The 25,087-nt window shown below is 40.4% G+C and overlaps 1 protein-coding gene across 2 annotated transcripts in view; it reads right to left on the reverse strand.

Annotated features, from left to right (window-relative positions):
- Positions 1-25,087, reverse strand: part of CCDC93 (coiled-coil domain containing 93) — a 110,488-nt gene that overhangs the window by 49,100 nt on the left and 36,301 nt on the right. The window contains exons 7-12 of one of the 2 annotated variants that reach the window (XM_030579391.1): positions 24,731-24,831; positions 23,839-23,856; positions 13,774-13,813; positions 10,895-10,987; positions 10,230-10,280; positions 8,749-8,835 (exon numbers count right to left, since the gene is read on the reverse strand). In XM_030579391.1, the coding sequence (XP_030435251.1) occupies positions 8,749-8,835; positions 10,230-10,280; positions 10,895-10,987; positions 13,774-13,813; positions 23,839-23,856; positions 24,731-24,831 (390 nt within the window). The remainder of the gene's footprint in view (positions 1-8,748; positions 8,836-10,229; positions 10,281-10,894; positions 10,988-13,773; positions 13,814-23,838; positions 23,857-24,730; positions 24,832-25,087) is intronic. The other variant, XM_030579392.1, reaches the window with a different exon arrangement.

Consider the following 25,087-nt stretch of genomic DNA (forward strand, 5'->3'; position numbering starts at 1 on the left):
TTAAAAGGAAGCTGTTCTCAATGTGCAGTTTTGATGTATAAAACAAAGCTATAAAAAGAACACGAAGGAAGAGTGCACTGGGGTTAAAGCTCTAAGGTCCTGAAAGAAAATAAATTGGGGAAACTGGTCAACGTTCACCTGTGACTGCTTATGTTTCATTCAGCTTAACTGGACCACAACTAATACTAGGAGTTAACATCCTTAATAAATTTCTCTCTTGATTTATACAAAAAGATTAAACAAAGTCCTGTCAACTTCAAGGAAAAATATATTGGGCATGATTGTGTAACTCAGGCTACCATAGTGTCACTGTCTCCTCTAGAGGAGAGACCACACAGAGATATGAGTCAGCTACTGACTCCCAACTATGGCAGCTAGGGTGAAATCCTGCACTCTCTGAAGTCAATAATACAACTCTCAGACTTTCGTGAAACCAGGATTTCATCCTGGTACTTCAGCTTAAGTAGCAGAGGCTGATGTTTTCATATCCAGAGCTGCCCAAGTTCAGTCCTTACAGATGACGTTAAAATCAGATATATAGCAACTCTGAGTTATGGGGAGGGAGAATTACTGTATATACTCATTCATAAGCCGAATACTTTTGGTTAAAAAAAAAAAAAGACGCATCAAAGAGCAGGGGTCAATTTATAAACTGATCTATACCAAAATTTGATGATTTTAAACTCTATGGAATCATTGAAATGAATATCTAATACATTGCTCCAGGTAAACAAAATGACATTCACAAGCACAGAGCCCCTCAGCTTCCTGTGGAAGTGGTTCGCCGTTCCCAGCCAATGGGAGCCGCGGGAAGTGGTGCCACTTCAGGCAGCTCCCATTGTCTGGGAACGGTAAACTGCAGCCACTGGGAGCTGAGGAGCTCCATGCCTGTGAACGCTCCAGGTAAACAAAACGTCCCAACCCGCCAGCGGCTTACCCTGACGGGCCGGGAGCCAAAGTTTTCCAACCCCTGAAATATAGGGTCTGCTTATGAAAGGGTCATACAGTTTTTGCTATTTTTACCTATCCATTTTGAGGGGTTGATATATACTCTTTCATTAGGCCGTTTGTTTATAAATGGGAAACACAAAATAGCATGATTACCCACCAAAAAAGCATATCCCACTACCAGCATTCATGATAATTTTGTCCTTGTTGACAACTACTTGTAAGCCTCAGAGCTGCTCTAACTTAAGTTGGCTGCCACAGCCCTCAGGAGTTCTTTATCCCAGATGAGGCTTACCAAGAGCATGAGCACTGTTGCCATGCTGCCTCCCCTAGCCTGAAAAGCACACATCTAGGTAACAAGTCCCTTGCAGGAGAAACCAAGCTCTTAGTTTCTCTCAGTTTTACAGTTGCTAATATGAATGGATGCAATCTCAGGTCCTTGTTTGCCAGAGAACATGTAGCTTAGGTCACTGTTTCTCTTAGTAGCGAGAAGAAAGCCTTCAGAAAAGTTTTGCATCATGCACTAAAGGTGGCTGTAGCTCAATCTGATCTCCAGTAGCAGCATGTCCTATAACTGAAGGAGCAGGGATCTGAAAAGCAAGAATTAAATCCCTTTAGCAGGACTCTTCTCCTACAAAATCCTGTAAGTGATCAGCCAGCAGCATTTCATAACTAAGTGCGTTCAAAGGACATTTGAAACAAACTACCAAGAGAAGTGATGGATTCTCCACTTACTGAAATCTTCAAATCACGACTGGCTGCCTTTCTGGAAAATATGCTTTAGTCAAGCAAGCACTGGTTACTGGGTTCAATACAGGAAAAATAACTAGATGAAAGATGATGTAATAATCCCTTCCACCCTCAATCAAATGAATATATGAATCTTTGTCCCTAGACCATAGGAAATCAGGCATCAGGAGGAGGAACACCACCCCCATGCATTACCTAGGTTGCAGCCCCACACTGTAAGGAGATTAACACATAGTAAGGTAGTAAAGTACACTACCATTGGCGCACTGTCTCTTTTATAGCAACTGTAGTTTAGGAAGGAGCAACTGAAGAGATTGTTTACATCAGGTGATTGATCCATTCTGTGCTCAGGAAGTTGTATGTCCTTTAGGATAGATAGTAGACAGGCTTGGAAAGATTACATTTTTAATTGGTAATTGTCATGATACACTGATTTCACACACACACACACACACACACACACACACACACACACACACACTCTTCCATCAATAACTTAAATTTACAGATAGAGTAAGAAAAATGCTGCTTGAAACATCTGATTTATGGATATTTACTTTGAAAATTTTGGCATTTGTTGACAATTGGTGTTTTAAAGGTTATAATGCTAACTTTTTGAATCTCAATATCTGTCAACTATTGTTTGTCACACCCCTCAATTTCTTATAACTGAGAAAATTTAAATAAAAATCTATTAAAATGCTTAAAAATGAACATTGATATTAAATCTAATTCTGCCAAGCCTATAGATAGTTTATACTGCCCATAAGAAGGTCTCTCTCAAAGGAGTGGCCCTAATTATTACCAAGCATTTTTCACTAATCAGAGAGGTAATGGTTTCAGTTGTAAATGGTAACAGATTGCCACCACAGCTTTCAGAGCCTGCAGGTGAGAGAGTGACCCATCCAGCTCAGCTTTGGCTGATTGCAGTACTATTATCTCCTCCTCTCTGGTACTGTGTCCATTGAGCTGGAAAAAATAGTTTAACTCCTGGTTTCATGAGGTGGGGAATTTGAGTCAGAAATCATGCTAGGAAGTGGTGCTCTGTGAGCTGCCACCATAGTTTGTCAAGTAGGGTGTTCAAGCAAGGACCACAGCTCTTTAAATTTCCTCCCACGCATGGGTCCCAGAGAGCTTGAATTCAGTGACTTTTAGAGCAAAGGTTTATCTCATTTCTAGGCTTTCACAAGTGACTGTGCTGTTTTTAGTTTGTCTCAGCTTATCCAGAAAAAGGCAGTTGGGTCTGATTAACTGGCTCACTACCATGAAAGTTCTGCAAGTCTGTGGAAGCTTTGGTGAATGAGGGCTACAATGACTTTAGAATCTCCAACTACTCCAGCACAAGAACTTGCAAATTCCTTCTGCTGATGACTGGATTCAGATAGGGACTTTGGTCATCATTGCCACAATCTACTATTCCCTTTTCATTCATTGATCATCATTTACGATGCACGGTGACCTAAGATCGTGAAAGGCAGTGAGAGCTCAGTTAATGGCTTTGGATAGCAGATAGTGGTCATGTCCACCTAGCTGCAATCTGGTATAAACACTGACCTCAGGGGAAGGGAGTTCTAGAAGTCTGTCATATATTTGCATCTACTGGACAGCATCAGAGCCAAGAAAGTCTGTTTTATTTAAAGCCTTATACTTGGCTGCAACTTGACAAGGGCCGTAATTTATTTTCTCCCAAGAGGAGGAACAGCCAGAGGTACAATCTGACCAAGTACTCACAGTAAGTGCATCCTCATTAGAGCTTCTCATGAAGGTTAAGAGCTGAAAAGTTCTTTTCCCTTAAGAGCTTTTGTTGTACAGGAGTAGTGGCTGTGGTTAAGAAAGTAGTTAGCATAATTCCATTTTTTGTCCACACAAATGGTACTGATTCTGAGAGCTGCTGAGCACTTATAAATCCCATCTAACGTTCTTGAAAACAAGGTAACAGGAATTAGAGAATAGGTTTGTCAAATATAAACATGGTCTGCACAGAGAAGTTTAAAGACTGAGATGTTACTAGGTTACTAGGGCTTCAGGAACAGAACTTTGTTCTTTGGCATAAATAAAATCCATCCTTTGGGACTAAACATCCATATAGATGCATTTTCAGTGGAGGGTTCCCTTTGATTTCATTTTCTCAGGACGTCTTCATTATCTCTTCAGGACTATAAAGGGCAAAGGGTTTGACATAAGACTTTTTTTTATTTGCTATTTGAATACACAAGTGCAAGAAGCTAGGAGGGTTTAAAAATGTAATTTGTTGGTTTTGTTAGGACTCTGCATGAATTTAATATTGATAAAAAGTACCAGATCGACTGCTCTGTAGACAGAAATCTATTTGTCCACAATTAGTCACAGCATAGCTAGTGGCAATGAAAGATTCCTTCCAACATGATAGCCTCACTCCTCCCCAAACATTTCATGTTTCCACCCTGACTCAAAAGGGACAAAAATCACAGGCTGAGATGTATGTTTGTGACCAGTTGCCTTTTGGAGTTAACCTGAGACCTACATACAACTCATTACATGCAGACTGTTGAATGACCACTTTGAATTGATGTTTAAATCGTAACCTCTTCACAACACATAGGTCATCTTCAAATCAGCACTTAACACACTCTTTGGATCATACAAATAATCAACAAATCAATTTTTGTTCACAATCAATAGAAACCAATGCACTACAAGTGGAAAGCTTTGTATTCTATTTAGGGCTGTTGATTAATCGTAGTTAACTCCCGCGATTAACTTAAAAAAGTTAATCATGATTACAGTTAATTGCACTGTTAAATTTCGATTGGTATTCCGTTTATAAAATATTTTTCCACATTTTCAAATATATTTATTTTAACTACAACACAGAATACAAAGTGTACACCGCTCACTTTATATTTTTATTACAAATATTTGCACTGTAAAAATGGGATAAAGAAATAGTAGTTTTCAATTCACCTCATAAGTACTATAGTGCAATCTCTATTATTAAAATGCAGCTTACATAACAAAAAAAAAAATCTACATTTTGTAACTGCACTCAAAAACAAAACAATGCAAAACTTTAGAGCCTAGAAGTGCACTCAGTCCTACTTCTTGTTCAGCCGATCATAAGACAAACAAGTTTGTTTACATTTACTGGAAATAAAATATTACCTCACTTCTTATTTACAGTGTCACTAGAAAGTGAAAACAGAAGTCTGCATGGGACTTTTGTGGCCAGCATTGCAAGGTGTTAACATGCCAGATATTCTAAACATTCATATGCCCCTTCATGCTTCGGCCACCATTCCAGAGAACATGCTTCCATGCTGATAACGCTCGTTTAAAAAAGGAAAAAGAAAGCGTTAATTAAATTTGTGACTGAACTCCTTGAGAGAGAATTGTATGTCTCCGGCTCTGTTTTACTCACATTCTGCCATGTATGTCATGTTACAGCAGTCTCAGATGATGACTCAGCACATGTTGTTCATTTTAAGAACACTTTCGCTGCAGATTCGACAAAAAGCAAAGAAGGTACCAATATAAGATGTCTACAGGTAACTACAGAACTCGACCCAAGGTTTAGGAATCTGAAGTGCCTTCCAAAATCTGAGAGGGATGAGGTGTGGAACATGCTTTCAAAGTCTTAAAAGAGCAACACTCCAATGCAGAAACTACAAAACCTGAACCATCAAAAAAGAAAAATCAACCTTCTGCTGGTGGCATCTAACTCAGATGATGAAAATGAACATGCGTCGGTCTGCGCTGCCTTGGACTGTTATCAAGTAGAACCCGTCATCAGCATGGACACATGTCTTCTGAAATGATGGCTGATGCATGAAGGGACATATAAATCTTTAGTGCATCTAGCATGTAAATATCTTGCAACGCCAGCTACAATAGTGCCATGTGAATGCCTGTTCTCACTTTCAGGTGACAATGTAAACAAGAAGCAGGCAGCATTATCTCCTGCAAATGTAAACAAACTTGTTTGTCTGAGCTATTAGCTGAACAGGAAATAGGACTGGGTGGACTTCTGGGCTCTTAAATTTTACATTGTTTTGGTTTTGAGTGCAGTTATTTTTTGTACATAATTCTACATTTGAAAGTTCAACTTTCATGATAAAGTGATTGCACTATGGTACTTGTATTAGGCGAATTAAAAATACGATCTCGTTTCTTTCCAGTGCAAGTACTTGTAATAAAAAATAAATATAAAGTGAACTACTGTACACTTTGTATTCTATGTTGTAATTGAAATCAAGATATTTGAAAATGTAGAAAACACCCAAAATATTTAAATAAATGGTATTCTATTATTTAACAGTGCAATTGAGATTATTTTTTTTTAATTGCACGAGTAATCACGATTAATTTTTAGTGATTGACAGCCCTAATTCTATTAATGATCCTTGAGGGACAAGGCATGATGCAGAGATGTGTGGCAGTACGTTCGCCTAGGAGCTGACGGATGTTGCTGCTTCCAGCGAGACATGGAGCCAAGTAGGGAGCCTGCCAGCCCCGCCAATCACCCCCTAGCATCAGCGGGAGTCCCATGTTGCACACCGCCGCCTGCCCCCTCCCCCCCCCAGCATCTGCGCGCGCCCTCCTCCAGATAACCTCCCCAGTGCTCCCCTGGGCCGCCCCCATCTCCAAGGTTTAGTACAAGTCATGGACAGGTCACAAGCCATGAATTTTTGTTGACTGCCTGTGACCTGTCCATGACTTTACACGAAAAATACCTGTGACTAAAAACAGAGCCTTACAAATAACCCATTCGTAATAAACTAAATCAAGTGAAGCATTCAAGACAGGTTCAATCAGAAGAACTCTAACAGTAGTGCTGGTGTGTTTTGCACTTTCACTACAGTTCAATATAATCTGCGATAATTTTATCTTAAAGTTTTTCATACACAGGAAGGCAATGCTAGTACATTGCATTTCTTCTTGCCTTCATACATTTCAGGTTCCAGTATTAAAAAATACCAAACAAAACCAAAACACACATACAGTCTGTCAGTGACACAGTTATTAATCACACTGAACTATTAATATGCTTATTTTATGATATTCCAACTGAATTTATATGGTACACGTTAGCTTCTAATAGGAGAGTGTAGACATGGACACATTTTTACCCACACAAGCCTTGACCAATATTCTGACTTAACTCTTTCACCATGTAATCACTTTGCAGACAGCAGTCACTGCTGGCACTGATAAGAACAATCCTTTACATATTTTTTTAAAAGGAGGCATTTTTGACACTACACACATCCAATTCTTTTAATTCTGTCACTTGTAAAAATTTCCTTCCTGGTTAAGAAACAGCAAAGAAGCTTTCCTAATGCAAACAATATTTATGTGTATTGAAGTGAGCACCATCTGGCATACCCACATTAGAGGAATCTCTCACACCTTAGTAAGAGCAAACCTAATTTGGTACAAACAGCCCTTTAAAAAGGCGGTGGAAAAACATAAGCTTCATAGCAACATTCTGTCAAGATTTTAAAAAAGGAGGCTCCCCCAACCTTGTGATAAACCCACTCTTTCAGGAGAGGTGCAGGACTGCAGAATCCAGCCATTTATTTTTTTAAAGAAAAACACCATCTTATAGCAATGAAAGGAGGAAACCCTGCATGGCAAACAAACTTATAAGTCTAACTTCACTGGGAATGTGCAGCAACTACACTGAGAGTACACGACCTGTATTCTTTGAAACAGTGGGAGGAATTCAAAGTAAAGAATGGTAGAGGGAGGCCTTGTAGATGCAACCACCTTTTGAAATTATTATTTAAACACCTATCTTGACACAACATAGTACATGCAAAAGGCAAAAACCAGTTCTCAGAATCTCCTTCTGGGCTTTTGGACACGTCACACCTGGCAAGAATGATCAAGATTAACAAAGCTGGTGGAAGAACAGCAACTCCATCAAGGGCAGGGATGTCACTGCAAATTACCCTTTAATTTGGGATTTAAATAGAGGTTTCTGGAAATTGGGAAGTTGTTAATGCTTCAATGAACTGTGTTTGATAATACCCTCAGCTTCCTCTTCTATTACATGCACATGAGGAAGGATCCTGTTATGTAATATCTAGTAAATTCAATTTTACATGTGATTCAAGTCAGACCAAAATGTATCAGTTCTTATTTTCTAGATTATTAATCATTGTTCTACTGTAATAGTCAAGGTCCTGCTGCCTTCTTTCAGAACAGAAGAAATGTAACATTGAAATATGACCCTATAGCTTCTGTTCTTCCATTCCTTTATAATAGAGAAAGGCAGGGAATTTGCCATAGCCTCTGTTGAGTTATAGGGTTTATCTCATAAGTGGGAAAGCTCCATACCTCATAAGTGTCAACAAAAAGGAAGAAATATGAGAAGACTATTGGACATAAGAACGACCTATAACTCATATCTGGCAGTGATGTATTATACGTATTAATTGCTCAAAGAGCCAGATTTTCTTTTCACAGTACTGTAAAAAACAATCCCAGTAGAATACAATAAATTGAGCTAACAAACAAAACTAATTGCCTTGATTAATGAAGCAGCGAGGATTTGGTTTTGACAATGCTAGTTACTAAATCAGCATCCAGTCATATGACTGGTAATGGGGTCCCAATGAGAGTAATGTCCCAGTTCCACAAACACTTATGCTTGTGCTTATCTTTATTCACATAAGCAGTCCCACTGAAGCCCCGGGGACTATGTGTGTGCTTAAAGCCAATCAGGTAAGCAGGTATCAGCAGGATCAGGGCCTTTGTTCCATGGCTGTTCTCAGTCACAGAATAGGGTGCGGATTCAGGCCCCAACTCAGCAAAGAACTTAAGCACATGCTTAAGCTCATCCCTATTCAGGAAGCTATTAAGCACACAATTCGTATTGACTTCCAAGTTCCAACATGACCTAAGCACCTTAAACACTTTCCTGCTTAGGGATATTTTCCTGAATCGTGTCTTCACTACTTAACACTGTCAGAAACGCTGCTTTATAGAAGCCACTGCAAACTAATTGTCTTACCAGGGCCAAAATGATCAAATATGATTTGATAAAATGTAACCAGAAAAGAAACATACCTTTTCAGCATACTCCGACACTATCTGCTTGATCTCATCAGATTGGAGTCCAACAATCTGACCTACTGTGCTAGCTGTTAACCTGCCCTGCAATTAAACCAAGAAGCATTTATTGAAACTTTGGGACAATCTAGTAATAAATTGTAGGTTTGTTTGTAAAGTACTTCCCCCGGAACTATATAACTACAATACTATTTTAAATGTAATCAAATTTGTTTATAAAAGAATGATGCATGTAATGAATTTCATCTTCCCCAGAACTCAGTAAACAAATGAAGCTTCTTATATGCCCTCCAGGAAGAAATGTAACTACTGAGGCTTCCTTCACAGCGCCAATAATTCAACTAAATTTGAAGTCACCTTTGCAGACTGTCAAAGTGCTTTAGCTCTTGGGCAATACATATTTTTGCATTGTGCATAAAATAGCATTCTGTAACAGGAATTAATTTGGATCACCAACTTTTGAGCCAAATTATTGCCACTTAGGTGTGTGAAATAGTGTTAATCCTAAATCAAGTGTTTAGGGAAGCCAAATCTCTCTCCTAAAATGAAGAATTCAAGGAGACATCTCATCACAAGGCAAATCTGTCATGTCTACCATTTATCAAATGAATTTGTCCATTTGGTACATCAGAAAATGTGAAAGGTATAAAGATTTTCAAAATAGTACAGACAATGTTTACTGTGTTTACTGATACAGCCGGAATCACTACGCAATTGCAGGGAAAGGATAATAATGCAAACAAGCAACATTTAGATGTTATATCAAAGCTATCAAATCCCAGATGTGATGTGTTGAATGCAATGAAATGCACACAGTATTTTTTCGAGTAAGAGAAATATCCCATCAGATCCCTACCGTAGCTTTATAAGTAAAAATGTGAGAAAGTCTAGGTTACACAAAGGCGTCATATGTTTAAATGCCATTTCAAGGGCAGTTGCATTATAGTATGTTTATTTATGCAGAAACCACTTAATAAGCAGCACTAGGATTATGCAAAGGCCACAATCATTATTTTAGGGTGAAGGATTTCAAGTCAGAAGTCTTATGAAAAGTACTGTCTCATGCTCAATCATCTTTCCCTGCATCTATTTTTAATATATAATTTCAGTACCTCATGCAGACATACAACTGTTAACCATATTTCAGGAACAATGACAGCTTTCAAAGCCAGTGGCAGATATAGAGAGGAAATTCAGGGGCACAAGTAATTTAAGTGGTGTTAACCGTGTTGAACTGATTTATTATACAAGAAAAAAACAGACTTCTGGGATTGGAGCACTCTATTTTAATCTCTGTAATGACACAACAGTCCTTTTATCTGACTATCAAAGTCTCAATGCACTTTGGGCCCAACCCCAAATCCCAAAAAAGTCAATGGGATTCTCTATGCTGATAAATTTGGTTTGAATTCTGATGGCTAAGATATATCAATGCACATAAATGTTGAAATTGCTGCTTTGCTTTAAGTATTGCTTACCTCTTCTGTTGCCATTGCTGCCATTCCAGTCATCAGTGTTTTAATGCGAAGCTAATGAGAAAAAGGTATCATTGCAAGATAAGAGATACCATGTGAACAAAACAGTTAGCATTAGAGGCCTTTAAATACTTAGTATACTTCTGTTCTATGAGCATTCTCATCAGCCAATCAATCCAATTTGCATTCTATTTGAATGCTCCTAACAGAAGAGAAAATTTAGCAGTTGCTAAAATTACTCCACCCAGAAAGTTCTGATTACAGTAAGGACTCAGTTCATGTGGCGCCTATGACACTCAGTTCCCATCATCGTCAATGCGAGATGAGGCCACTGAGCTACTCCTTTCCCAAAACAGCATTAACAGGATCAGGTCCTAAGTATGAATGACTCCATGGTTGCAAAACAAAATGTTGGCCAGGTTTTTACATGGAAAATCCTAAGTAAACATTTACTTTTTGTGCATCTGTTTATTATCCCATATTTCCCTATCTGAAAGGAACTCATTGCTCTGCTAAGCTATTGAACTCTTCCTCTTTGCAGAGAGGAAAGAGAACATGCTGTGCTTTTTACATTGTCCTCAAGCTATTAATATCTAAGCCCTCTGCGTGTGTGTGTGTGTATGTGTGTATTATATATATATGTGTGTGTGTGTATATATATAGCACACCTCTTCAGCAGCTTGAAGGTCGTCATCATCATAGGCATCAGCCTTTCCTGCTGCTGCAAGTCCTGTAGGTAGTACCATTTTCTTGTCTTCAGCCTTAAGGAAAATAAATACACCACATAGCTACATGATAAGATAATACAAGCAATCAAAGGGTTATGAAAGTAAAACAAGGAGGAAACTGTAATTCAGCTGTTATATTTAAATAACTGAAATATATTGTTCTATACTGCCTAGTGTCCAAGTTCAGGCCCTGGCCGAGCAAATGCAACTCACTTTGAGTTTAATGGGAATCCAGCCTGTGTAAAACTGATGGCTATTTAGTCCCCCCCCCCTCCATCTCTGTGTATGGTATAGTAGGTCAAATATCAGAAAGTAGCATTTTTTACAAGTGTATTTTAGTATACATAAAGTCTAAATCTAGGTCAAAGGAGTGGTTTAAAAATCTGTGCACCTGAAAACACATTTTAAATATAAAGATATAAACATATGTGAGGACTGTCCACTTTCAGAAGAATTAATTCTGTTAAGGTAAGTAGCATTCCCCAGAGATTTATACTGTATTTCTTGACACCACGTCATCACTCTACTCAAACATTTAAGTCCTCTCTCTTGCAGTGGCTTAATTCAGACGACAAATGGTGACACTCTGACATATTGGCTAACAAAGCCAATAGGACTTTGTGAAGGGACTTGGTCATATTTTATGGACTGCACCTCAGTCAGTTGCAGATGGGTTTATTTTATCACTCGTAGCCACAGAGTTAGAAATATCTTATTTTATATTAACTGAATATTAAATTTATAAGTTAAACATTGGTGTGCTGCTGGTTCTTCACATATCCCACCGCTAACCATATTATGCTTTCCTACCAACCTGCAATAGGATATGCTCACAATTTGATGCATTATCTATATCGGCAAGGACATCTTGTTATTGAAACAAAGTAATATTGTGCTGCAGCATGTTCTATTTCTACGGGTGTATTAAATTATACAATTTTAGGGCTGTCAAGCGATTTAAAAGAGTATTCATGATTAATCACACTGTTAAGCAATAATCCATAAATATTTGTGTATGTTTTCTGTATTTTCCAATATTTTCCTACTTCTTGTTCAGCCAATTGCTCAAACAAGTTTGTTTATATTTGCAGATAATGCTGCCCACTTCTTGTTTACAATGTCTCCTGAAAGTGAGAACAGGGGCTCACATGGCACTGTTGTAGCTAGTGTCGCAGGATATTTACATGCCAGATGCTCTAAAGATTCATATGTTACTTCATGTTTCAACCACCATTCCAGAGGGCATGCGTCCATGCTGATGACTGGTTCTGCTCGATAGCTATCCAAAGACAGTGCAGACAGAAGCATGTTCATTTTCATCATGTGAGCCAGATGCCACCAGCAGAACGCTGATTTTCTTTTTTAGTGGTTCAGGTTTTGCAGTTTCTGCATCAGAATGTTGCTCTTTTAAGACATGCTCCACACCTTGTCCCTTTTGGTTTTGGAAGGCACTTCAGATTCTTAAACCTTGGGTCAAGTGCTGTAGCGATCTTTAGAAATCTCACATTGGTACCCTCTTTGCATTTTGTCAAATCTGCAGCGAATGTGTTCTTAAAATGAATGACATGTGCTGAGTCATCATCATCTGAGACTATTAAAACATGAAATACATGGTAGAATGCAGATAAAACACAGCCAGAGACATAATTCTCCCCCAAAGAGTTCAGTCACAAATTCAACTAACACTTTTTTTTTTTAAAACGAGTGTCATCAGCATAAAAGCACGTCCTCTGGAATGGTGGCCGAAGCTTGAAGAGGCATATGAATGTTTAGCATATCTGGCACATAAATACCTTGCAACGCTGGCTACAAAAGTCCCATGCAGACGCCTGGTCTCACTTTCAGGTGACATTGTAAATAAAAAGCAGCAGCATTATCTCCCATAAATGTAAACAGACTTGTTTGTTTTAGCAATTGGCTGAACAAGATTGAGTAGACTTGTAGGCTCTAAAGTTTTGCATTGTTTTGTTTTTGAGTGCAGTTATGTAACAAAAAAAATTCTACATTTTGTAAATTGTACCTTCACAATAAAGAAATCATACTACAGTACTTGTATGAGGTGAACTGAAAAGTACTATTTCATTTATCATTTTTACAGTGCAAATATTTGTAATATAAATAATAATAAAGTGAGCACTCTACACTTCGTATTCTGTGTTGTAATTGAAATCAATATATTTGAAAATGTAGAAAAACGTCCAAAAATATTAATTTCAATTGGCACTCCATTGTCTAACAATGCGATTAAAACTGATTAATCATAATTAATTTAATTAATTGTCAGTGAACTGCGATTAAATTGACAGCCCTAAAAATTGTATATGCACAGTACTAGTAAGAGCATTATTTCATTGAAAACAAACACAAATTATGGTCACATTAGCTATAATAAGGGACAATCCTACAATGTTTTGTTCATGGCACAGCATAATACATTTGTATCACAGCATACTACCCTTTGCATAATCATTGCTTGAAAACATTTTTATCTGATCAAATGACTTAGCAATCTGTTACTGGATTTGTGTCAAACAGATTGTGAAAGCAGCCTGACATGACCTTTTAAGGAATATTTTCAATGTTGGGAGATAATTTAAAAAAGAGAGGCAGAAATCAATTATATCTTTCATGGGCTGCAGAGCTTTAGTTTCATTTAGCAATTTAAAAAAAAAAGCAACAACACACACAAGCCTGCTGACTTCCTAGCCTTCCTTCAAGATTTTCCAGAACTGAGGTTTCTTTAGAGGAAAAAATACGATTCCTTCCTCCTTGACCACACTGTTTCTTAATTTATATCAGTAATCAATATTACCCCTTACCTTCTCCATTTTGCCTGCTTGTCTGCTAAATCCATACCTCCTAAAATACACATGAAAAAAGTCAAAGAAATGTGTTGCTGGAACAACCAACATTCTCAATTTCAGAAATACACTTTTTCTGTACCTAAGAAATGCACTAAGAGGTAAATTCTGTAACACAATAAAAAAAGCCAGTTTTGGGTTTGTTACTGAATGCCCCAATAAAATAGACTTTATGGCATATTTTCAATTTAAATTTTTGTTTCCCCACCAATCTTTCTATACTGTAATTCCACAGAGCTGCAATCAACATTCTACAGTGCTTATGTCTGGTGAGCAACATGCTCTTACTTTGGGAAGGCTTAAGCATTGGTGGAGGAAAGTAAATCTTAGCAATTATTTATATATGCCTGATTCAGGAAAGCACTTAAGTTCCACTAAAGTCAATGAATGGGACTCGTGCAATGCTTAAACGCGTCTCTGAATCGCAATTTTTTTTCCTATATCAAGGCCTTAAGTCCTTACAGCACTAAATACTGTGATAGACCCTGGCCAGTTGAGAACAGCAGAGTAGTAGAAGGGAGATATATTGGCCACTAGAGAAGCAGTTTTCTGTTCCCTGAGTGACCAGAGCAGGGGCTGCTCCAGGCTAATGAGAATATCCGACTCCAATTAACCTGCTAAGAGTCAGGTGAGGCTGTTAAGCACCTTACCCTAATTAAGACCCCTCTGATGCTATAAAAGGGTTCACTCCAGTCAAGCCAGAGGAGAGGAAGTGCGTGCGAAGAACAGAGTGGGTAGGCATATTGCTGGAGGACTGAGAAGTACAAGCATTATCAGACATCAAGAGGAAGGCCCGGTGACGAGGATAAAGAAGGTGCTGGGAGGAGGCCATGGGGAAGTAGCCCAGGAAGTTGTAGCTGTCACGCAGCTGTTCCAGGAGGCACTCTAGACAGCTGCAGTCCACAGGGCCCTGGGCTGGAACCCTGAGTAGAAGGCAGGCCTGGGTTCCCCCCAAACCTTCCAACTCCTGATCCAACACAGGAAGAATTGACTTGGACTGTGGCTTCTACCAGAGGGAAGGTCTCTGGGCTGTTTCCTGACCCACAGTATGAATCTGTGAGGCGAGCAAATCCACCAATAAGCACAGGACCTACCAAGGTAGAGGAGGAACTTTGTCACAATACATACACACAAGTGGGCTTTTGGTTTAATTTTTTCCTCAAAGAAAAAAAAAATACTTATCCCCTGCTAAGCCACAGTTTTAAACAGTGTATTTTGTTATTATGCACAACTTTTCACAAGTAACCAAATGTTATTAGGTCAGAAATGAGAGTAACCAAACTCAGCATTACAAAGACACATACACACACAAAAAAAATAAGGACAAGCTTGATATTCCTAGAAAAATTATTTGGAGATAAGACTGTTTAAAGTGGTGTTTGCTGTAGAAAGAGTTTCTAACATCTTGTGAATAAAAGTAGTAAAAATTTAAACAAAGGCTCTCAGTGATATCATGGTTGTTTCCCCACTAACTGCCCACTTATCTCCTTCAACCTTTGTATTTTCAGGGTCAAATTCAGCCTTTGATTATGCCAATACAACTCCAAGCCTTAAGAACCTTATCTACACTAGAAATTTGTACCACTAACTGTGATGGTATAGTTAAAGCAGTACAATCCTCCTCTTCTGGACGCAGTGATATCAGTTTAAAGGTGCTTTATACTGGCATAGCTGTTCCCATATGGGAAGGGGAATTAGCTATAAAAGTCCTCTATATAATTGCATCCACACCAGGGGTTATACCAGTATAATTATTTCAGCAATAAATAAATAACTATATAAATCACAATCCTAACAGGTACAGTTACACTGGTACAAAACTTATGCATATACCATGCCTTATAGCATCAACTGTACTACAAACTGATATATAAGAACCTTTGCCCCCAAATTATTTTGTGATATGTAAATAAGAGGTGGTGATATAAGCCCTGAACCAAAGCCCACAGAACTCAGATTTCTAGGCTTCAGATTAGGGTTTTGGCCAACCTATGAGCTTTAAACATAGAAAGACTAGCAGAAGAAGAGACAACTGAGAATATGGCAGCAGATATTCAGTGTCTATAGCCATATTACGCCACACGCCATAACTGTATATAGTAATGCCCATCTGTTTCTCCAGGCATTTGGAAGGAATGGAGTAGAAGGCTAAATGGGCTTTATATAATTAGTGTGTCTGCAGTGAAGGAGTCTTAGGGCTAGTGCACATGATAAATGTAGTCTTGTTTCAAACTGGATTATATTAACATGTACTAAGGAACTTTTAGGCCTGGTCTATGCTACATCGAATTTATATCGAATTTAGCAGCGTTAAACCGATTTAACCCTGCACCCATCCACACAGAGGCCCTTTATATCAATATAAAGGGCTCTTTAAACTGGTTTCTGTACTCCTCCCAGACGAGAGGAGTAGCGCTGAAATCGGTATTGCCATGTCGGATGAGGGTTAGTGTGGCCGCAAATCGATGGTAATGGCCTCCGGGCGGTATCCCACAGTGCACCATTGTGACCACTCTGGAAAGTCATCTGAACTCTGATGCACTGGCCAGGTAGACAGGAAAAGCCCCGTGAACTTTTGAATTTCATTTCCTGTTTGGCCAGCGTGGAGAGCTCACCAGTACAGGTGACCACGCAGAGCTCATCAGCACAGGTAACAATGCAGTCTCCTGAGAATCGAAAGAGAGCTCCAGCATGGACCACGTGTGAGGTACTGGATCTGATCGCTATATGGGGAGAGGATTCCATGCTAATAGAACTCTGTTCCAAAAGACAAAATGAAAAAACATTTGAAAAAATTTCCAAGGCCATGATGCAGAGAGACCACAGCAGGGACTCAGTACAGTGCCGTGTGAAAGTTAAGGAGCTCAGACAAGTCTACCAGAAAACCAAAGAAAAAAATGGAAGGTCCGGGGCAGGGCCGAAAACATGCCGCTTCTACGCTGAGCTGTATGCAATTCTAGGGGGGTCCGCCACCAGTTCCCCACCCGTCCGTGGATTCCGAGGTGGGGTTGGTAATCTCACCCATGCCTGAGGATTCTGCGGATGGGGAAGATGAGTAGGAGGAAGAGGAGGACGAGCTTGCAGAGAGCACACAGCACTCCGTTCTCCCCAACAGCCAGGAGCTTTTTTTCACCCAGATGGAATTACCCTCCCGGCCCTCCCAAGCCACTATCCCACACAATGAAGCCGTGGAAGTGACCTCTGCTGAGTGTAACTTTGTAAATATAAAACATGGTTTAAAAGCAAGCATTTAATGATTAACTTGCCCTGAGGGCTTTGGATGCATTTGCGGCCAGTACAGTTATTGGAAAAGTCTGTTAACATGTCTGGGGATGGAGCAGAAATCCTCCAGGGACATCTCCATGAAGCTCTCCTGGAGGTACTCCAAAAGCCTTAGCAGAAGTTTTCTGGGCAGGGCAGCCTTATTCCGTCCTCCATGGTAGGACACTTGACCACGGCATGCAAGTAGCAAGTAATCTGGTATCACTGCATGACAAAGCCTAGCTGTATATGGTCCCGGTGATTGCTAGCATTCAAGCAACATCCGTTCTTTATCTCGCTGTGTTATCCTCAGGAGAGTGATGTTGTTCATGGTAACCTGGTTGAAATTCAGGAATTTAATTAAAGGGACAGACATGGCCATTCCTACTGAGCTGTTTGCCTGTTGCTTAAAAGAAATCCTTCCTTGCAGGTAGCCAAGCAGTGGGAGGAGGGGGGGGATTGGCACTGAGCTTTTTCGCGTTTGGCTAGCAGTGATCTTTCATGATACCAGCCATGCAGTGGGGGGGGGGAAGGGTAAAGCGATCATCCCAGAGAATTGGATGGGGGCGTGGTTTCTGCTGCTGCATGTTAACAGGAAAGAAGCAGCCCTGAATGGGATTTGCTTGGTATTTGGGAAAGGAGGGCACTGTGTATATGAAGGCTGCAGAAGCTGAAAGACAATGGCTAACCATGGATGCATGCAAACTGAATTCTGCTGCCCAGACCTGCGTCTGTGAGATCTCTAACACCAGAGCCGCAGGCACTCAATATTAAGATGCAAAATGTGACCTTGTAGTGAAATCACATGAGCTATGTAAAGTGAATAGTGTTGTTCACTGTGAAAGGGTATAAGCATTGTTCTGTAAAATGTATCTTTTTAAATACTTTTCTCCCTTTTTTCCCCTCCCTCATGCAGCTGCAAATTTTTCAAGCCTCCCTACTCCATCCCAAAAGCTATCTCAGATAAGGCAGCGGAATAAAAAAAGATGCGAGACGAAATGTTCTCGGAAATCATGGAAGTGACCTGCAATGAAAGAGCTCATGTGAACGAGTGGAAGGACGTGGTATCAAATTACAGGAAAGATGCCAGTGAACGTGAGGACAGGAGGGACCAACGTGAGGACAGGAGGGATGCTCGAGATGAGAGGTGACGGCAGGAAGATCAGAGGTGTAGGCTAGAAGATCAGTGGTGGCGGGATGCAACGCTGGGGCTGCTGCCTGATCAAACTGACATCCTCCGATGTCTGGTGGACCTTCAGGAACAGCAGCAGGATTACAGAGTGCCACTGCAGCCCCTGTGTAACCACCCTCACCATGTTCCATATCCTCCTCACCCAGACGTGTAAGAATGCGTGGGGGAAGGCTTCGTTCACCCGCCCACTCCACCCCCGTGGACAGCCCAACCAAAAGGCTGTCATTACTTTGAAGTTTTTTTAGTGGCCTTTTCCTTCCATCCTATTCTCCTCCCAAACCACACCTGGGCTACCTTGTCAGTTCTCTCCCTCTTTTTATAATGAATTAATCAAAAGAATACATGATTTTTAAATGATAGTGACTTTATTTCCTTAGAAAGCAAGCTGTAATCGAAGCGGGAAGGTGAGTTGCTTACAGGGAATGAGTCAATCAAGGGGCGGGGTTCATCAAGGGGAAACAAACCCAGCAGTTAGACTGTACCCTGGCCCGTGATGAAACTCGTTTTCAAAGCTTCTCTGATGCACACCGCTTCGTGGTGTGCTCTTCTAATCGCCCTGGTGTCTGGCTGTGCGTAATCAGCAGCCAGTGATTTGCCTCAGCCTCCCACCCCGCCATAAAGGTCTTCCCCTTACTCTCACACAAATTGTGGAGCACACAGCAAGCAGCAATAACAATGGGGACATTGATTTGGCTGAGGTCAGAGCAAGTCAGTAATGTGCGCCAGAGCGCCTTTAAACGGCCAAATGCACATTCTACCACCATTCTGCACTTGCTCAGCCTGTAGTTTAACAACTCCTGACTACTGTCCAGGCTGCCTGTGTATGGCTTCATGAGCCATGGCATCAAGGGGTAGGCTGGGTCCCCCAGGATAACTACAGGCATTTCAACATCCCCAACTGTTATTTTCTGGTCTGGGAAGTAACTCCCTTGCTGGAGCCGTTTAAACTGAGTAGTGTTCCTGAAGACGCAAGCATCATGAACCCTTCCCGGCCATCCCACGTGGATGTTGGTGAAACGTCCCTTAAGGTCCACCAGTGCTTGCAGCACCATTGAAAAGTACCCCCTGTGGTTTACGTACTGGGTGCCCTGGTGCCAAGATAGGGATATGGGTTCCATCTATCGCCCCACCACAGTTAGGGAATCCCACTGCAGCAAAGCCATCCACTATGACCTGCACATTTCCCAGAGTCACTACCTTTCATAGCTGCAGCTTAATGATAACTTTGCCTACTTGCATCACAGCAGCCCCCACAGATTTGCCCACTCCAAACTGATTCCCGACTGACCGGTAGCTGTCTGGCGTTGCAAACTTCCAAAGGGCTATTGCCACTCGCTTCTCAACTGTGAGGGCTGCTCTCATCTTGGTATTCTGGTGTTTCAGAGCAGGGGAAAGCAAGTCAAAGTTCCATGAAAGTGCCCTTACGCATGCAAAAGTTTTGCAGCCACTGGGAGTTGTCCCAAACCTGCAAAACTACGCGGTCCCACAAGTCTGTGCTTGTTTCCCGGGCCCAAAATCGGTATTCAATGGCTAGAACCTGCCCCATTACCAGCAGGATCTCCAAAGTGCAGGGGCCCACGGTTTGAGATAATTCTGTGTCCATGTCCTCATCGCTCTCGTCGCCGCGCTGCCGTAGCCACCGCCTCCTCGCCTGGTTTTGCAGGTCCTGGTTCAGCATAAACTGCACGAGAATCCGCGAGGTGTTTACAACATCCACAATTGGGGTCTTGAGCTAAGCAGGATACATGCTTGCTGTGCTATGGCATTTGCACAGTTCACCCAGGAAAAAAGGCGTGAAATGGTTGTCTGCTGCTTTCACGGAGGGAGGGGTGAGGCTGTACCCAGAACCACCTGCGACAATGTTTTTTTGCCCCATCAGGCACTGGGATCTCAACCCAGAATTCCAAGGGGCGGGGGAGATTGTGGGAACTATAGGATAGCTATGGGATAGCTACCTACAGTGCAACGCTCCGGAAAATCGACACTAGCATCGGCACATGGACACACACCGCCGAATTAATGTGCTTACTGTGGCCGCGTGCACTTGACTTTATACAATCTGTTTTAAAAAACCAGTTTCTGTAAAATTGGAATAATCCCGTAGTGCAGACATACCCTTAATGTGCTTCAGCAGGGTCCAAGGGCCACTTAGTGTGCAAGATGCTGGTGGGAACTAGAATTTACACCCAAATTAGTTTGGACTCAGGTATTGCATGCGAAAGCCTGATCCAATTACTGTACTATGTCTGATATGTATTTGTTGGAATGGGATCAATGGTCCATTCCAATACTATACTATTATGGCAGTTACAACATTTAAGGTTACCACTTTGTAGAATGTGTCTCATTCCTTAAGTACGGCTGTTTATTTTATTTTACTTTACATCATCCTACATTATACCTAATAATACCAGTCTAAACTTTATAATGTTTGCTCCTTCACTAGCACTTAAGTTTTGGAATCATCCTTAGTCTATTAAACTCTGATTTCTGCTTTCTACTTTCCTCACCTTTTATTATATATTTAATCTTTCTCCTCTCTCTGACTACCACCACTTTTGGCTGGCAGGTTCAATGCAGACTTATGATCACACAAACTTTCTTCTCTGATCAAATGCAACGCAGTTTATGCCAGAATTTCAGATTTTCTCTGTAATCATAATTCTGTACATATCACATGTCCTCATTTGTTGCTTATTGTGCCATATCAAAAATGGTTCTCTCCAGTCAGGAGTCTCATAACATATTCCTGTTATGTGTTATGCAAGATATCCATACTTAATCCATTACAACTCTGCAATATTCCTAGTTTTCTTCAAGTTCCCTTCATTTTTTATAAATCAGACTAAATTTCCTCAGTTCCTAACAGCATGCTATACATACTGTAATAATTAAGGGGGCTAATATCAGCTCAAATGATCAGTCTAACAAATTTCCAGTCATGCCCACTACCCTGCAAACTTCATGCCTCTAGTCTCCTTTAATTTCCTACTGAAGCTCAGTGAACGTGTACATGAGCTTTTTTAACAAACCTTGTATTTTAAGCACATCGTTTCATGAGTTCTCAATTCACGACTGAATCTAACAAAAACCTCATTTTCACTACAAGACCTTTTTATCCTTCAACACCTGTCCATCTCTATTTTTATTTGCTCTCTCAGTACTTGCCCTTTTATCTCAAGTCCTAGTTTAAACCTCCTTGTGCTGCAGCTTTCTGTTCTTTCCATCAGTTTGGTTCCTCTTTCTTTAGGTGTATCCTGATCATGCCTCCAAATGTTCTGCAACATTTAAGCCAAAATCATTACTGATCATCCACAAGATTAAAGTTTCCTTGGTTTACTCCATCTTTCAAACTGTCCATTCAGATTCTTAAATGTAGTGGGCTTGGAAGAACACCAAAACCTTCCTTTAATTTGAAAAAGGAAGGCCACTACCCAGAATTTTATGTTCCTCAAATTTTTTTACTCTTGCCTGCTGGAGTCAAATCTGCTGATCTAAACCAGAACTATCTCAGGATTTAAATGGGCAGTCCTAACAGCAGGGTGGGGGGGGGGGGGAGGAGAGGAGAGGAACAATCTACTAGCACACAAGTCAAAATCATTCCCAGCAGAGTGCCACCAACTGGTGCAGAAACTAGTATTTCATTAAAAAGAAGTCTAGCTTAGATCATTGCAAAGAATATTTTCCAATAGTAAATTGGAGTGTAGCAGAGACAGATGTTTAATGGAATGCAATAGAACCACTCCCAACTGTAACATTTTTCTTTAGAAAAGTAAAAACAAAATTCATTATGAAGTGGCTACAAGTCACAAGTAATTAAAAACTAATAATTAATTCCACCCAAAAACTAAATAAAAAAAATTGCCCTTTTAAAATACGAAGTTTTCCAAAGGAACAAAAACTTCAGGGAGAAGCCAGCAATTTTATTCATTAAAGAAGGTATTTTTTAAAATGGTAGCTTCATGGGAATATTTCAATTAGATATCAGCAAAATTCTGCAGCCTTTGGACAAACTCCCACTGACTTGTTGTTTCAAAGCATATTGCAAGATTTCTCAACACAGTAGCTAAGGAACATTTACTCATTTTCAGTCACAAATGTGCAGCTGTGTCATTTCAAGATTATGGTGCACAGTTTCTGTAAATGTTAGATTTGTTACAGAATTATTAGCTACTATATACAGGAACTCCTCACTTAACGTTGTAGTTATGTTCCTGAAAAATGCGACTAAGTGAAACTATGTTAAGCGAATCCAACTTCCCCATAAGAATTAATGAAGGGGTTAGGCGCCAGAGAATTTTTTCCCACCAGACAAAAGACTATATATACACACATACATATACACACACGCACAGTGTAAGTTTTAAACAAACTATTAAATACTGGAACATAGTGATGATGATTGCGAAGCTTCGTTGAGGTGGAGGAGTCAGAGGGTGGGATATTTCCCAGGGAATGCCTTACTGCTAAATGAACTAGCAATTGACTGAGCCCTCAAGGGTTAACACTCTACAAGGCAGCAGGAAAGGAGGGAGGGCAGACAGAGAGAGACACCCCGTGTGAGAGAGAAAATGGGTATTTCCCCTTTAAGAAGCTGACTTCAGGCTTAAGTACACTACCTTGTTAATCAGTTTGCCGAGACCAGAGATGGCAGCTACTGCCTAGAACCTCCCTCCATCCATGGTCTGTTCCCCCTGCTCTATGGAAGATGGGGTAAGCAGGGTGCAGGAAGAGACACCTTGACATTAGCCTCCCCCTTTCCCCTGTACAGCAAGCGTCTATGGGAGCAGCTCCAAGGCAAAGGGCAGGAGCAGCACATAGTGGTGGGAGGGACAGCTGCTGCACAGGGAACTTAGGGAGTGGGGAGCTGATGGGGGGCTGTTGGTCCACCCTGGTTCCAACCACCCACCAGCTAGCTGCAACAGGCTGCTCTTCCTGCAAGCAGTGGACAAAACAGGCAGCTGCTAAAGGACGTTAGAAGGAAGCAGCAAAGAGTCCTGTGGCATTTCACAACTTTAAACAATCATGTTCCCTAATTGATCAGCAACTTAACCTTGAAACAAAGAGTTAACCAGCATGACTTTAAGTGAGGAGTTCCTGTACACAACAGGCATCTTCTTATTTCTTGAAGCACCAGAGAGATTGTGATGTTAGAGTAGAGTAGTGCTCTGAACAGATCCAGAGATCCCATTAGAATTACTTACACTCAACGGCAAATACTTATTTTTCCACGCCAACCTCCTTATATCTATATTGAAATCCATTGAAAAATAATGTTCTTTGGTTAGCTTATGTATAGCATTCAAAGGTGCAAGCATGTGTGCTGAGTGAAAGGAGAGTCTTCTCATATTTGCATTCCAAATATACCTCAAAACTTGTGTTAAGAACATACTGCAGTTTTTATTCCACTCTTATTGTCAATGAGCAGGAAAGAAAATGTTATTAGTTAGTCCATGCTGCCATTGTGAAATACACAGAATGAGAGGAAACGCTACAAAGCATGCTCCAACTCAGGGCACCGTTGCTGCCTTAAAATAAAAGTCAAAAGGAACAAAAAGGAAAATACTCACAGTAAAGAGTCAGTAAATCTAAGGTAGGGGAGAAGGGATGAAAAAAGATACAAGGAAGGAAGATATAAGATATAAAACTCAATACTAGCTGAAGAACTTAGAAAGAGATCACAGTGGAAAAGTCAACTAGTAAGGGAGGCTTAAGTATTATTAAGCTAAGAAAATATTAGAAATAGAAGTTGGAAACAAAGTATTAGTAACCCCAGTTCCTTCTTCCAAAATACTGAACACGTTTCTCCCCCTACTCCACCTCCAATTTATTTCATAAGAAACTGGAAAGATTTCAAAAAGGCAACAGATATTTGCAAATTTTTATTTTCAGTTAGCTTTGTGTCTCTTCATCTGGAAGTTTGTTCGCATAGCACAGGCAGCATCAGTGCTATAGCCACAATTCAGTCTCCTGAGGTACTAACCATATCCTCACCATTTCAAAACAAACCATAACCCCACCGCACTTCAATCCCCTTTCTTTCAGACTTCCAGAAATCACTTCCTGAAAGCCAACACTGGTTAAAGATCACAGCTGAAAGTCTCAACCCAGTCAGAAGCGTCAGGAATCTAGACCATTCTTTTTACATGCAGAGATCAACCATGTACAATAAACTATCATTATTTATATGGTAGTGGTGCTAACAGACCTCACTCAGGGAATGAATCTCCACTGTGTTAGGCACTGTACATATCAACAAGACAGCCCTTGCCCCAAAGTGTTTATAGTTTAAGTAAACTTAAAAATGTGAAACCAAACATCTCTTTAAACCTGAGCAGTCTGCATGAAAATAAAAGGGTTCCAAACCAAAAAAAAAAACCTAGGTTGCTAGGCTTATACAAAATAAAGTATTTGAACCACATCAGGATAAGTGAACAGTTAAGACTGATGAGACCCACTAACCTGCCATATTCCAAAAGTGTGGCGTGAACCTTAGACTCCTCATCCAGCAGCTCTTCTGCTCCAGCTTGACGTTTGTATTTTCTCTGGGGTTTATAAACCTCCTGCAAGATAGTAAACGAATTCAGAGATTGTCAAGAACTTCCCCTAAATAAATGGTTTTATTTTCTAAATGGATAATGAGCAATCTCACGTTCAACAGCCCACCTCCTCCATCCATGCAATGTAGCTTTGAATTCTGTTTCTGCAATTAGGTTTGTACACCCTGACCAAGTTAGACCTAAAAGGCTTCCTAGAGCACCTCTTTTCTTTCTCCCTCTTCTTTCTTTTTTCTAATATTACACATGAATATTTCACAAA

This window comes from Gopherus evgoodei, chromosome 11 (assembly GCF_007399415.2).
Source record: "Gopherus evgoodei ecotype Sinaloan lineage chromosome 11, rGopEvg1_v1.p, whole genome shotgun sequence".
In the NCBI taxonomy this organism is placed as follows: domain Eukaryota; kingdom Metazoa; phylum Chordata; order Testudines; family Testudinidae; genus Gopherus; species Gopherus evgoodei.